The sequence below is a fragment of the Lates calcarifer genome, linkage group LG5, assembly GCF_001640805.2.
Source record: "Lates calcarifer isolate ASB-BC8 linkage group LG5, TLL_Latcal_v3, whole genome shotgun sequence".
Taxonomy (NCBI): Eukaryota; Metazoa; Chordata; class Actinopteri; family Centropomidae; genus Lates; species Lates calcarifer.
This window is the reverse complement of record NC_066837.1, coordinates 19,302,465-19,318,091: the sequence shown is the minus strand read 5'-3', so window position 1 is coordinate 19,318,091 and position 15,627 is coordinate 19,302,465. Positions and strand designations below refer to the sequence as shown.

The following is a 15,627-nucleotide window of genomic DNA, read 5'->3' as shown; positions in this document are numbered from 1 at the left end:
GGAGATACAAAAAAATGTATACAGTATTCAGATTCAAATCTGTGACTTCTTTTTACAATCTGACAAAAGGAATGTGTTTTTGATGCTGTCATCAGCAGTTTGTACAAAGAATAGATCCAACTTATTTTGGATTAAACAGCACTGTTCTCATTTATCCACCTACTCACAAGCTTCTCTTCTCTGCTCTGCCTCCCGTAGAAGCAGCAGGCTGGGTCAGGTGTGGATCGGCAGGCAGGTGTCAGTGGTGCCCAACAGGCTCTGACGGTGATGGTTCAGGGCCAGGGCCAGACCACCGGCCAGCTGCAGGTCATACCTCACGGGGTCACGGTCATCCCAGGACCCGGGCAGCAGCTCATGCAGGCGGCATTGCCCAACGGCCAGGTGCAGCGCTTCCTCTTCACCCCCTTGGCCTCCGCTGCCACACCCACATCAAGCACAGGTACTGCAACACACGAGCAAGGATCACCTGCCAGTTATCAGACTGTGCATATGTGCCATGTTTTAAAGCTGACAGCTAACACTTACATTTTCCTGCTTATCTCTAAAATGCTCTCTCTGCTTTTTCCCTCTCACTCTCTTCAGCCACCACAGTTCCCGGTCAGCCCAACTCCACCTCCACCAAAACCCCGGCCCAGCCTGCCCAGCAGGCAGCAGCCCCCGTCCAGGCAGGGGCGTCTCCACTGGCCACCACCAGCAGCCCTACTTCAGCCACCCCGCAGGGCCAGCTGCCCCCTCAGACGCAGGCCCACATGCCCATCCAGTCACCCACCTCGCTGCAGGTTAAAACACAGGGAGGAACTGCCCAGCTGCAGCTGCAACAGACGCCTCAGCTCATCAGCATGTCTGGGCTGCAGCAGCAGGTACAGGTATGATTAGCAAAGAGACTGGAAACTTAAGTAGAACCTCAGTCCTTTTCCCCAAACACCTGACCAAATCAGCGACTTAACACTCAGGTGAAACTGCATAGTGTCCAGCAGAAGGAGACCTCACTGTACTGGGCAGTGTAACTAGCTCTGTGGTAAGGCTGAGAAAAAGTTCTCGTCGCTCAAACTGGTAAACAGAGGTCATACTGTGAGCTGCTAATTTGATCCATCCAGCCATTCATTCAGCCGTTCAAACAAAGTCTGCTCTTTGTCACCATTTTACATTTTGTAACAACAGCTTTGACCTGTGATGTAGCTGACCGTGTGATCTAACCATCTAAATAAATGCTTTATATAAATGTACAAGCAAAACTGTGACTTTCTTTTCAGTTTTGTTAAATCTGTGTATCTCCTGTGTCGTGTCTGCAGGTGCTGGCTCAGCTGCAGGCCCAGCAGGGCGGAGGCTCACTGCCACAGCACATCAAACTGCAGCTTCCTATCCAGATACAACAGACTGGGACCACCTCAGCTCAGGGAGGACAGGTATTGCAGCAAGCCTGATAAACCAGAGCCAAATTTATATTTGTTTTTAGGGTTTTGATCACAGTGAAAAAATTGGAGAAAATTGGGTTTTGCTTTTTGTATTTTATACTCTGACTAGTTGTAACTGATCCATAATCCATAAGTTTGATGACTACTTACCACAAAGTGTGTCATCTAGCTCATGACATGATGGAAGAGTAAATTTAACATAATGAGAGCTCTTCACTTCAAACTATTCTTTTAAATTTTGTAAATTACAGTTATAGAAGTTCCATTTTGATTATCACACTATGCTATCTGCACAGATTGGGAACGTTGTGACCATCCAGGCAGCTTCTGTCCAGGAGCAGCTGCAGAGGATTCAGCAGCTCAGAGAACAGCAGCAGCAGAAGAAGAGACAAGCGGCAGAGGCCAAGAGAGAGCAAGCCCTCAACGCAGCCAGCCAGAGCGACATCATTCAGAAACAGGTGTGTATGTGAGCGCTCAGGAAGCCATCGCAGCCAGGCCATCCATCTCAGTCCAAAGTTCTCTGTCTCCCTGCCATCAGTACATAAACAGTCACCGTCCTCCAACCTGCAGCCCTCCACTAAGACTGGGTTTATTTTTACAGCTCTGCCCCTGTCTCTGTTTGTTGGGCTTAATACTGCTACTGCTGTGTGTGTGTGTGTGTGTGCGTGTGTGTGTGTGTGTGTGTGTGTTCTTATGTTTCAGTTTTTCTTTCTGATTATTAGTTAACCTTTAATACTTCCACCTGGTCCTATTTAATAATAATTCTTTTAATTTATAATTGTAGCACATATCAAACATCACTTAAATCCACATTTTTGCCAGTCTTTGATTAAAGTGTGTTATATGAACATGATCTTTATTCATCAGTATAACTATTTCCCCTCAAGCTGTAAATATCTTTTCTGTCCTTCAACATGTGGTTTGTTCTGACATCTCCCTGCGTCGTGTGTTTCAGGTGGTGATGAAGCAAAACGCTGTGATCGAGCATCTGAAGCAGAAGAAGACCATGACGCCTGCAGAGAGAGAAGAGAACCAGAGGTTTGTGTCACAGTGTGTGTGAAAATTTATAGGCATGATATTTTGCTCATGTTCAGGGACGTCATTTTGGAAACTGGAGAGGTTTATCCTGGAGTGCTGCGGGTCATAGGAAGGATTGAACTCTCCTCACCATTCACATAAACGACTGTGGTGACATGTTTTTGAAGCGGCGAACAATAACAGCAGAGAAAATGATGTTTATCTGTGGGACAGTGCTACTTCTTTGAATCGTGACGCCTTTGTGTGTCTGTGCTCTGATCATATGGAACTGTAACTTCATCACTTAGGCACTCTATACGCTATGTTCTCTTCTTCTCCATTTGATTTTGATTCAGCACCACACTGGGAGGTACTACGCAGCATGGGAACTTTTGGGTGTGTAACCACCAACAGCTGCATGTCCTCACTGTGACCCTACAAGCATGAACACAAAGACAAATCCATTTATAAATGAGATGAGTTGTACAATAACATCGAGCAAGGCCCTAACAGCCCCTCTACTGATTTGTGGGGATGTAGCAAGTTCACTTTTATATAAACAATCTCTCAGCTTATCATATGTTTTTCTTTGTAGCCTCCCTCTCAGTCTGTCTAAAATGGGCAGAAAATTAAGCAGTCTCACTTTTATTACTAACATCACATGCATTGATTCTGAGGTACTGATTGTCTTTGTATCACTCCAGTGACCGGTTCTACTGCTGGTGTACAAGCACTGTTATATATATTATGTTCAGTAGTGTCCGAAGACCCAGAGTGACATCTTTATAGCAGAGATGTTTTTTAGTTCATGTTTACCATCAAAGAGGGGCTGTTTATTCTGTCAGTGGAGTTAGGAGAGCTACTACTTCTGTAAACATCCAAATAAAATCTATAAAATCAAAACCAGTAGTGGAATATTTAGAAAGGCGTGCTCCCTCCTTCCTTCCCTTTTCATATGCTGTAGATAGATTATACGCTGACCTACAGTTGACTCTGACAACCCCGTGTTTATGTCCACAGACAGGTGTGTCAACACTGTGCCCATTCACACAGACCTGAAATACCAAACCCAGACTACCGTGACATCACTACAGCCACTCTGTCTGTTGTCTGTCTCTCTGCTTACTTTTCATCCTTTTTCCATTCCTTCATGTCATCCTTTTCTCTGGCTTTTCCTTGAAAACGCAGCAATAACCTGGGACTCTGACATCAGCTGTGTTTGCGTGTCCCGTTTCATTAGGCTCCTCCACTTTCATGCTGCATTTGCAGTGTGTACTTCAGTACATGCTGCATTTGCAGTGTGTACTTCAGTACATGCTGCAGGAACCCTGGCCCATCTTTGACCTCAGCAGCCATGGACGTGTTTGTGTGTCATTCACACAAACATGCCCTGAACGAGGCATTCGGAGCGATTTTCAATCTTAGTTGTGAATGTTGGCGAACACAAGTGAACATACTGTGGACGCAGAGCCATAAATTATCTAGAGTTACATATATGTCATAATCTGACAGTGGAGATGGTTTTTATCTGTTTCTGTATCTCCCAAAATTTTTTGTATTTCTTGTAGTTCCATTTGATTTCCAGGATGTTACATCATCACACAGTATTGGACCTTACACACAACCCTGAATCCCCTAATGCATTTTAATTTGTTTGAAATTGTGTGTTTGACCCCTCTTCCTCACTTTACAATGTTTACAAGAGCAGTGTGGCTTCCCAGTCATCCTCTATCTGTCCATCTCTCACCATACTTCTCTTCCAACTCTCAGCTCCACTCCCTGCTACTCAATCACAGAGTCTCACACAAATAAACAATGGACAACCAAATAACCCTCTAACATCTGTAAGACACTTGGTCCAGTACCACAACCAGGGGACTAGGTATGACGACACAACTGTTGCTACTTTTCATCACTTTCACAAGGTAGCGTGAAAACAAGTGAAGCCTGTGGGTTCAGGATTTTAAAAGGCTGTGTTGTTTGATTGTGTGATTCATCTGTCAAGTCATGCCGAAAGTGTTCACACTCCTGTTTTTAGAGCAATGAGACGGTCTACCCCCGCAGCATTTCCGATCAGTCCTGATAGAAATTGTTGGGGAAAGCAAGCAGTTGGGATTTCCAAGACTTTGTTTTCTTTTTTGCATTTTAGCTCATGTTTGATCGTTCACAGTGGAGAACGGAAAGATTTAGAGCCAGATATGGATGCGATACAAGAAGAGTCTCCAGAAACAGAGTCAAACCCAGGACTTTGTAGTCGCATACTTTACACAAGCGAGCCACCGGAATGCCTCAAGGACATGTGCTGAGAGAAATGCTCTCATTGTTCATTGACACGCACTGCTATTTCTTACATGTGGAAAGTTAGATGTTCACATTTTTGAAGTAGCCAGTAGTTGTGCAGGTTGTACTTTCTGAAACATTGAAGCATTGTTTGGATTAATATTCGGCTCCTTCCCACTGGTGTGTCAGAGGGATAACTTTCTTCCTCTGTGACTTTGACTGTACTGGCTTTCTGAATTCAAGATTCAGATATGTGATAATCCTTTCCCTCCCTGCTCTTTTATCCTTCTCCTCTCTCAGCAGGAGTATTATTTGTCTTTTACATCATTTTAAAATACCCTTAATGGGCCACTGCCCTATTTCACATGGGTCCTCATTAGGTTCAGTAGGGCTATTTCTTGAGCTTTTCTACTGCATTAAAGGAACTGTTCATCCTCAATATACAGTACTTTGCTATTCTATACAATATGCGTTTGTGGCCCACTGTAACTTTTAAAAGGTCAGTAGGATAAAAATCTGTAATGAAGTCCTTTTTCATTTTCCCTTCTCCTGTTTTTTGTGCCTGTCCAGGATGATCGTATGCAACCAGGTGATGAAGTACATCCTGGACCGGATAGACAAGGATGAGAGGCAGGCGGCCAAGAGGAGGAAGAAGGAGGAGGTGGTGGAGGCGAAAAGGAGATTGGCCAACGCCAGCAAGCTCTCCTCGCTCCTTTATCGGCACAAAGAGAGCCTCAAGATGGAGATCCTGAAGAAGCGGGCGCTTCTCGACAAGGAACTGCAACTGGAGGCCCAGGTACGGAGGAAAGGAGGGGGAGAGATTTAACAGCAGAAAAATTAGGTCAAAATTCTCAGTGTGTATGATGAATTTAATTGGAAACGTTTTTATCCCATCATTGAACAGAAATGACTGAATCAGATTTTAATTTAGGTGATTTCTATTTGTTTTGACCCCTTCTGTCCCAACATTACAACACAGGAGGAGCTAAAGCGGGACCTGTTGCGGATGCGGAGGGAGAAGGAGAGGGCTCAGGCTGCAGCTCAACAGGCAGCCCAGGCTGCAGCTGCCGCCGCCCACAACAAGCAGCAACACACTCTGGCACATGCACATGGCATCGCCGCTCAGCACCACCTCACCACAACCGTCGCCTCTACACACAAGAGGAAACGGGAGGAGGAGAGGGAGACCGCAACGTCAGCTAAGTCCAAGAAGAAGAAGATGATCTCGACGACAAGTACCAAGGAGAGCAAGAAGGACACCAAGCTCTACTGCATCTGCAAGACGCCTTATGACGAGACCAAGTATGATCGTGCTCTCTTTGAATTCACACATGAAATACTTTATTTCCCAGGGGCATTTCCCCATGGGTGACAGCAGCAGGCACTTTTATGCATGGTTGCCCTTTTTGAACACAGAAACTTCCTCAGGTACCTTCAGTTTGGTTCCTGGATTTTGATTCTTGACTCCCTAACAGTCCCAGGTCCTGCAGTCAAACACAAGCCTCAAGACCGCAGCAACATGTGTAGAGCATTCATTCAGCCTATAAGCAAGCAGCGGTTGCAGAACCAATATTAGGACAAGGGATGGAATTTAGTTTAAAGTTACTGATGTTTAAACATGAGTTATGTGGCTCACTTCCTGAGTAGTCAAAAAAGAAAACAAGTGAAGCCAAAACTTAACCTCATTAGATGTGGACGTATACTAAAGTGTAATCCATTGCACGTAAAATTTCGTAGCTCCAACACAACACATACATTGGTGTGGTAGCTTTGAATCATTACTGCTCTGATATCATTGAATTAAACCCATCTCTCAGTTTACATTAAGCCTTTTCTTTCCAGACTTTATCATAACAACATAATTATAAAAGACATAGTCTTGTATATTTTAAAAACAGTGGAAACACTGTAAACCAGTCACCATCTACTGTGAGACATAAGTGACAACAATTTTGTGTCCTTGCTCTCTTCAAAGGTTTTACATTGGCTGCGACCTTTGTACCAACTGGTACCATGGTGACTGTGTAGGCATCACAGAGAAGGAGGCCAAGAAAATGGACGACTACATCTGCGTGGAGTGTAAACGGGGACAGGAGGGCAGCACAGAAGAGTTATACTGCATCTGTCAGACACCATACGATGAGTCCCAGTAAGCATTTGCAGTTGTGTGTGTGTGTGGGGTGGGTTGTAGCTCCAGAAAATCATAGATGAAAACAACAGAGAGACATGAGGATTTGAAAAATTGCAGTACTGTGAGTGTGTAAAATATGAGTAGTAAGACTTGTGAGACATAAATAGATGAATGTACAGTGAAAATATATTCCAAAAGTTAGTTTTTGTAGATTGTTATTCAGGTAAGAAAAATCATGTATTAAAAACACTTCCTGTCCTTCTAGGTTTTACATCGGCTGCGATCGGTGTCAAAACTGGTACCACGGTCGCTGTGTGGGCATCCTGCAGAGCGAAGCCAACCACATCGACGAGTACGTGTGCCCGCAATGTCAGTCGACAGAGGACGCCATGACGGTCTTCACTCCGCTCACTGACAAGGACTACGAGGGCCTGCGGAGAATCCTGCGTTCTTTACAGGTAAAGAGGAGACATGCGTTACTGCACATGCTTACAGTGTACTGTATCCAGAGATGCAGTGGTGAATGAAATGGTAAAAAAAATATGTATATATATCAGAGCGGTTGGTGATAATCATAATGCATATTCAGCAGTATAGCCAAAAAATCTGTGAGGCACACACTCTTAGCAGCAGCTGAAGCAGCAGTAACATTGTAGTGGTTTTCTTCTTATTACCAGCAATAGACTGAACACTAACACAGCTCCTTGTCGCCCCACTACAGTGTAAGAGCAGCAAACAAAAGTCCTCTGTGTGTGTCTTATCTGATGGGTTTGGCTCCCCAGAGCGCTACTTGGACAGCTGCCTGGCCTCAGCATTTTTTTTTTCTAGCTTCCCTTTCTTTTCTCTTCCTCCACCTCCTACCTCTTTTCCTCTCATTTTCTCCTCCTCCTCTGTCCAGTGGTGTGTGTGTGTGTGTATGTGAGAGAGAGGGAGAGAGAGATGGGGAGGAGAGCGAGGGAGAACATCTGTGTTGACCCACCTGCTTCCAGTGTCATTTTCATGGTGCTGTTTGTTTTTCTTCATTGGTTTCAGCTTTCTCAACTGTCTTGTCTTTCTCTTTATCTCTCTCTCTTTCGGGGCCCTCCCTCATCTGCAGGCACATAAAATGGCGTGGCCATTCCTGGAGCCAGTGGATACAAATGACGCCCCGGACTACTACAGGGTCATCAAGGAACCAATGGGTGAGTGGAGGAAATGTGGAAAGACTTTGTCCACATAACACACACAACCGCAGTAGTGAATATTGAAGACAAGGTGTGTAATTGGACGTTTCCCAGCTACTGTAGTCCAACAATATTTGGTAATTAGCCTTCATTCCCTTTTAGGTCACCAGCTACTGTTGGACTCAAGCCTTTTCCGTGTTCTTTATGCCACCCAGGGCATGTATTTTTGCACATATTGAGCATATTAACTTTTCTCACTTTGATGGCTCTCCCTCTTTTTTCCGAGTATTATCACTGACCCACTCGGGAAGTGTTTTTTCCACTGTTTCCTGTTGATAGCCTTTTGAAATAAAATTCTTATCGCTGAGGAAAATCTTGAAATGATAATCATATAAAGCACCGTACAGATGTTGCATGCTTTAGCTCATTTACTTAAAATTGTGTATACTTAGGTGGTGACTATTTTCCACAGCATACCATCTGTTTTTGAAGTTGACCAATCAGCTCAGCCTTGTTTTCCATTCATTTTATCTGTGCTGCAGGTTAGTGTAGTTGAATGTAGTTCAACACTCAAAACACAGCATTGTTAACTATTGAACTGCAACGGCAAAAAAACAACCCATATAATGTAAATAATAAATATAATAATAGATATATGTCACACATATACATATGTGATACAAAAGACAGAAGAATCAGCTGATTCTTCTGTCTTTTCTATCATCATTACTATAATACGTGGACTGTTGGTTTGGCAAAATAAGTAACCTAACAATTTCTCTCTGGGCTCATGCAAAATGTTACAGGAATTTCACTATTTTCTGACACTTTACAGACTAATAAAATACACTCATAGTAACTGATAATGAAAGTAATCAATAAAGTTGCAGCCATAGATTATATCATACAAAATAATTACAGGGCACAATCCAAAATGCTATGGGGAACTATGAAAGGAAAGCAGTGGTCCAGGCAATATTTTCTGAATGAATTTTCTGAAAATCAGCTGTAGGCTTGCCTCATTAATTTTAATGTGTGCCTACTTTTAGTGTTGCACTTTGTGGCTGTAGTATGTAGGAAAATATCAGATCATGACTCGTGAATCAGCAGATACTTAATACTGAATTACTCTGGGTTTGGGAGCAATTCCTCTTTGGTAGATAAAATTGCCTCAGTAGTACTGTTTTCATTTTGTAATTGCTTTAGGCATTGGAAGTAACACCCTCTCTCTATATCTTGAACATTAAATCACAGCCGCCAGGAGGCCAGCGGGGAGGAAGCCCTCCAACTCAGATCAAACCGGCCATGTAAATGGGGACTTACGTCAACAGGGCCTTTTTGAACTTCCACACAAACAAACCGTTAATGAGCTGGTCCAGGTCCGCCGGGCTCCCTGTGGAAAGGGACCAGCCCCACACTCAGCTCCTGTTGGCCTGGTCCTGGAAACTCTAGCGCTCCCCTCTCCCTTCCACCGCAAGAAAAAGTCCTTGTTGATTTTCAAAAAATAAAAAGAGCATTTGGCTGGTGTAGCTGCAGCCGTTGGTAGTTTTTGGAAGGTTTTGAGTTGAAATCTGATGACAGAGAAGAAGGAGGTCTTTGATATTGACCATGAAGTTTGTAAGACCCTGGGCCAGCTGGGTGGGGGTTAAGGAGGTTAAGAGTCGGATATGTTTGTTTAAAACGCAGCCCGAGCAACCCAGAGCAGAGCAACCCACCGGCAGCAGCAGATTATATGAAGCCTCGACTGTTGCCAGTTAGCCTCCTCGCTAACTCAATCTTAATTTCATTTCGGTTTCTAACTTGATTCAACCAGGTTAGTAACGCTGAAAGCTCCTTCTCAAGGGCAATCGAAACTGATATCCATTGGACTCTCAAAGGTTCCATTAATTTCGCGTGGATTTTATTTCTCAGGAATGACACTCGGATAATGACGCTCTCCTCAGGAATGACAAATCGGTCAGATCTCAGTTACTGATCTGAAAGGCTGAGTAGATCGAGGTTGAAGCTGGCAGAGGTTCTGGATTTTTGCTGTCACATATAAAGTGATGAACTGTGCTCCCAGGAAACATATTTCAAAGTTGTCAAAAACATGCCACATAAGCTGCAATTACTTTGAAGCAGACAAGCTGATTTGTGGAACAAAGTCGAGTTAGAAAAACCATTTATCTGCTGCTTCCACATATATGATGTTTGTTTCGCGATTAAATTTGTGAGGTTCGTTTCGATACTTTTGCGTACTGTACATACAGTCTTTAACCAAATATAATTTTTAAATCCCCTTTCCTTAGACCTTTCCACCATGGAGGAGAGGTTACAGAAGCGCGAGTACGTGAAGCTGACAGAGTTTGTAGCGGACATGACCAAAATCTTCGATAACTGCCGCTACTACAACCCCAGTGACTCGCCCTTCTACCAGTGTGCCGAGGTTCTGGAGAACTTCTTTGTCCAGAAGCTCAAAGGCTTCAAAGCCAGCAGGTAAGATGGTGCTGGTGGTGGTGACAATAAAGATAAAGATGAGCAATGATTAGAAAAAGGAACACAAAATGGCAGCTGGTGAAATTGAGACAGTTAAGTCCCTGAGTCGCAGAGCATCCACCCTGGTGAATGAAGTGTCCGTAAGAAAAAAGACCAAGTCATTAGCGGCTCCAGCTGTGCTGCTGTGTAGCTGACTCTGACCCCTGACCTCCCTGGAGGTTCGTTAGACACAGGCTTTCTCCAGAAAGAGCAATAAAAATTTAACTGCTCATGGAAAAAAACACATTGTCAAACACCAGTGGAGTTCATTGACTCCTTCCTCTCTTTGATTTCCTGGGTCGCCATTTTGTGTTTCTTCCAGGCCTCTCTGTCATCCACATGTCATGATTGAATGCTCATACAACCAGCAGGCTTGTTCTGTCTCCGGAACAAGTCAGCATAAAACACTGACACGGATAAATCTCAGCAGATGTACGAGTTGAAGAGTGATGTATTATGTTTGTGTCATTTTGAAAGCCTCGTTTGCTTTTGCGCTGAAGTTTTGAAGTTGATGCTTGGCATTTGCCGACATGAGCATTTCTCTGCGCACAGTATGAGCATTTCAGTCACACTCTTGCTCCATTTCACTGGGATCTTCATTTCACACACATTCAGTCAGCTGATTTTACACCCATAACAACATGTCTGCTTCAGCTTTCACCATGTAAGGTGCAGTTTCTGCCATTATTTAATATTTTAAGTGAAACCAGACCAATGAAAAGCCAACATTTTCAGGCCTGTTTGGTTTCAGGCTGTGAGTTAGAGACAGATATTTGCAACCTAATTTCGAGCGGGAATGTAGCTCCTAGTCTTTTTGGCCTTTATGCTGATGCCACTGTTGCTGTCCATAGTACGGAAGCAGCTGTTTGAACCCTGTGCAACGATTCAGCCCTAATAATTCTACTATCTTGTGCTTGGTTATTCCTCTAAACTCACCTCACTACATTACCCTCGCTGAGTGATGTGATTGCTTTGGGTGGATGCATACTACAAGATTCTGGCAACATTTAACTGCAGTTTCGATCGATTTATGCACATCATGGTTTAATGTAGCTTTTAACTTCATTGATTATTATGTTTATTTATTCAAGATGAAGCTAAACACTTCATGGTGAGTTAAGTGGAGGTATTCATAGTGGATCTCAGTCTGAATATTTCAGCTCCGATGTTAAGTCTTGTGGTTTGCATCCAGCTTTATGTGCCTAAAACGGTGATGTGCTTCACCTGCATGTATTTACACCATCCATTCTCCCTCTCTCTCTCTCTCTCTCCCTCTCTTGCAGATTGTGATGTCAAACTCCTGGGTGCCGGGGTCACTCTTAAAACAAAACAAAACATAGTAATAATTTGCTATCCCGGGTGTTGCTGTTTTTACTTGTTTAAAACAGCGTTACAAACTTTGTAAAAAAGTGCATATATTAAGCCACACTGTAGGTGTGATCCTTTTTTATTTTAGAAGAAAATGAAAGAAAAAAAAAGTTTCTACTGTCTAATAATGGCAGCCATGTTGGTAACACAAAGCATTCAAGGGAAAATGTATTTTCTTACACTTCTTGCAACAGATGACTGATATTTTGTTTATGTCTGAGTTAGATATGAGGCAAAATATGAAGTTTACCTAGGTTTGCCATTCTCTTTCTTGAGAGTCAATTTAGAAAAAAACAAAAACAAAAAGCTATTGATTTTTATTGTGAAATCTGACTTAAGTTCCACAAACACACAGATAACTTATCTTTTAATTTGACAGAACTGTTGTTTATTGTACTGGTCATAACATGCTGCAGCAGAACATTTTTACCTCATTTCTTAGCTGAGAATTTTTTAAAAAAGCATGCAACATTTATTAGTTTCTTTTTATTGGCTGTACCCATGTATAATGTTATTTTATGTGCATAGTATATCTTTTTGTGAAGGACTATTTTTATGTTCTAAAGGAAATAATGGTAGGAACTGTAAAAATAGATTGGAGAAAAATCTAGTTTAGCTTTCCTGTTCTAAATATGGCAAGCTTGGCAGTCTCCGATTTGAAAAAAGCCCTTGTATATATACACTGTCGGGCCAACATCACATTATACACTTCGATAACATTTCACCAACATGGCTGCTTGGTCTCTGTCAAAGTGTCTGACCCACTGGCATCCAATACATGTTTTTTTTTTTTTTGTTTGTTTTGTTTTTTTGTATTTCCCTTAGTGCATATTTTTGTCATATTGTAAAACTTTTAATAAAAAGGGAAATGAAAAGAAGTTTTCCAACTGTTTCTTCCTCCTCTCTTTGCCCGTCTCTGTAGGTCTCATAACAACAAACTACAATCAGCAGCCTCTTAGCTCCCTCCTAAAAACCAAGTGTCAAAAAAGACAAGGCTTGTGGTTTCCTCTGAATGATTAAGCCCTGTGGTCCCAGTCAGGCTGCACCTGAACCTGAGCCCTCTCTAGAGGAGAGCGCACTCCCACCTAAAAATCAGCTCAGATGGGTGTCAAAAGAGCCCAACCTCTGGCACCTCCACTTCAGTGCTAAGGGGTAAGAAGCAAATTCAATGGCCCCTTTATCATCCAAAGCATCAGTGGGACATGATGACAGAGAAGTCCCACCTTCATACCAGGGGGCCGGGCGGCCGCGGACACTGTTCGGCAGCCTGTTTCATCCCAACCAGCCACTCTTACCATGAGAAGGGAAGATCCAGATGGGGAGGCAAGATGGCGGATAGGATTGATAAGTCAGCTGGTTGGACGTGCAGTGGCAATCTGGTCCCCCAGCAGCAGCAGCATACTCTTAAAGAGTTGTGTTCATTCTGTAGCTGATCACTATTTTTGTGTATCCTATATAGCAAAGTGTCAGCTTTGTTCTTCCCACCCAGAGGTCCAACTTTAATTTCATCCTGTCACATTTTCATCTTTCTAACATCCCATTGAAAGCTGCTTCAAATGGAAATGGCTGCAAGCGTGCACAGTCAAACAAAAATGCTCTGTTCATGCTTCACATGAGGCTAAATGCGCAGGATCTGCAGGCGTAACATCCATATACAGTAGCTTGGAGTTCATTCTTCTCATATTTAACACCCGCATGCCTGAAAGCAGCATTTTATTGGTGCTGTAGGAGTATTCGTCAACCCCACCCCCCCACCCCCAACACCAGTCAGATTTCAGGTCCAACTTTATTCAGCCAGTCTTGGTCGAATTTGCAGTGTCATGTTTCACACTTAACTCCACTGGACCCAGCCCATGCTATTACTATACCCTCAGGTGTGTAGGCCTGTTCGAAGCATGAACCAGGCACATAGAATCTGAATATGTCTGTTAATGGTACATTTCATTTACATTCCCTATCACGGTAGCCTGATGCTAAGATGCTCCACTTTATCATAAGCTAGTTTTTAAAAAAAAGTCTTTTTCTGTCAGGGTAACATCACCGTCTATGGGTGTAGACAGCACTTAGTCAAGTGATTTAAGGAGTCCTCTTCTGTCTGAGGGCTGTGTTGCCTTCACCTTAATTTCCAGAGGGAACCACCCAGACCAGGCCATGCCAGCCACCACATCCTCCCCCTTCCTCCTCCAACCATTTCCCATTCTGAACTTTTCTCAAATGCAAGTGAAGTCCTGATCTCCTTTGAAACCTGACCTTTTGAAGAAGGTCAAAGACAAGCAGAGAGGAAAAGAGACTGTTAGGCCTTCAGGGAAGGTGAAACTTGTACAAGGCTTAATTAACCCACATGTTGTACTGTACCTCCACACACACACACACACACACACACAGTCTCCTCAAAGCTCTGTGTCTGTTTCTGTCGGTGGCTGAGTCTGTAAGTCACTCTCTCCTCCTTATCTATCAGCCACTTCTTCCAGCATATTTCATTGAAGTTGACAGGTTGGCTCACACATGTCTCTCAACTCACCCTCAAAGCGTGGTTAAGTAATTGGATAATGGACTTTTCCACTCAGCATCAACTCAGTTATGTTGCGGTCTGTGGCAGCATGTCTGGGAGTAAACTTTGAGTGGGGACTGGGGAGTCTTTGTACCGCGGGGTTTGTATGAAAATTTTATAGCTGCATTTTTAGCATATTTGGGAACATTTTTGTAACGTGTGATTATCAGTTTTTTAGGAGGGGAGCAGTTATAAGACACAGTCACAGTTGTCTCTTAAGTTGATGTGAAAAACAACTTTCAATTCAGCAAACGTTTCAGTTTCGATCATAATTTTATTTTTCTGTGTGTAAGAGTTGAGAGATAATGTAGCTTCTGTCTTCTTTTCTGTTTGTGTGTCTTTCACACAAATGTCCTTCACTTTGTAATCTGACGATGATGTGTTTCATCCACTGTTTGTAATCTCTATTGTATATTATTGCTGTCCAAATATGTAGAGATGAAAGATTTTTAGAGCAGTAGAAACTTTTATTTTTCACTCTTTGAACCAGCAACTAAGCCCGCCTGTATATTTTAACTGTTTATTTTTCTCTTTAATTGAAGTGAACTCTACATTTAGGTGAAATTGCCCTTTATATTAAAAGTGCTGCATATTGTGAGCATAAAGGTTTTGAATGAGGTAGAGTGACACAGTAACTCTTGTAAAGAGTTTTTCTTTTTTTTTGTAAGAAACCAACCAGTTCAACATAACTTCTATATTGACATTGCATTTCTTGTATTATTTATTCATATCAATGAAAAGTTCTCAGTTTTTTTGAGTAATGTTGAAGCAACAAAACTGCAGATTAAAAAAAGTACTCTATGTTTTTAACAGATTGTGGCAACTCTGAAGAGATTCTCTTTTGTACTTGATAGGACATTTCATCCTAGATAATAAAGTAATGTTTTTGACACCAGTTTTTAAACGAGTTGTGTTTTCTTTGGTTGCCTCTGCTCATTACCAACACACTAGGGTGTAGTTTATCTTACTTCATCATACAAAGTTACTGTGTAACTGTGAACTGTATTATTATGTAGTTCTTGAATTAAAAGTATGTTTATTTACACAGCACCTTTCAAGAGCAGTGCTTCATGATTAAAAAAATATAGAAACATGTATAGTGACAAGCATAAAATACAGACTGTAGGAGAAAAAAAAAACAACATAAATAGAAAAAAATACAAAAAATATGTAAAAGCAAATCTAAGT

General features: G+C 42.4%; 1 protein-coding gene across 1 annotated transcript in view; it reads left to right on the top strand.

Annotated features, from left to right (window-relative positions):
• Positions 1-15,334, top strand: part of LOC108875761 (nucleosome-remodeling factor subunit BPTF) — a 43,862-nt gene extending 28,528 nt beyond the window's left edge. The window contains 12 exon segments of the mRNA XM_018664878.2: positions 199-439; positions 583-866; positions 1,293-1,406; positions 1,712-1,873; positions 2,371-2,453; positions 5,283-5,508; positions 5,692-6,014; positions 6,688-6,861; positions 7,109-7,301; positions 7,940-8,024; positions 10,295-10,481; positions 12,811-15,334. Of these exon segments, the coding sequence (XP_018520394.2) occupies positions 199-439; positions 583-866; positions 1,293-1,406; positions 1,712-1,873; positions 2,371-2,453; positions 5,283-5,508; positions 5,692-6,014; positions 6,688-6,861; positions 7,109-7,301; positions 7,940-8,024; positions 10,295-10,481; positions 12,811-12,847 (2,109 nt within the window). The 3' untranslated portion in view covers positions 12,848-15,334.
• The last annotated feature ends 293 nt before the right edge of the window (positions 15,335-15,627 follow it).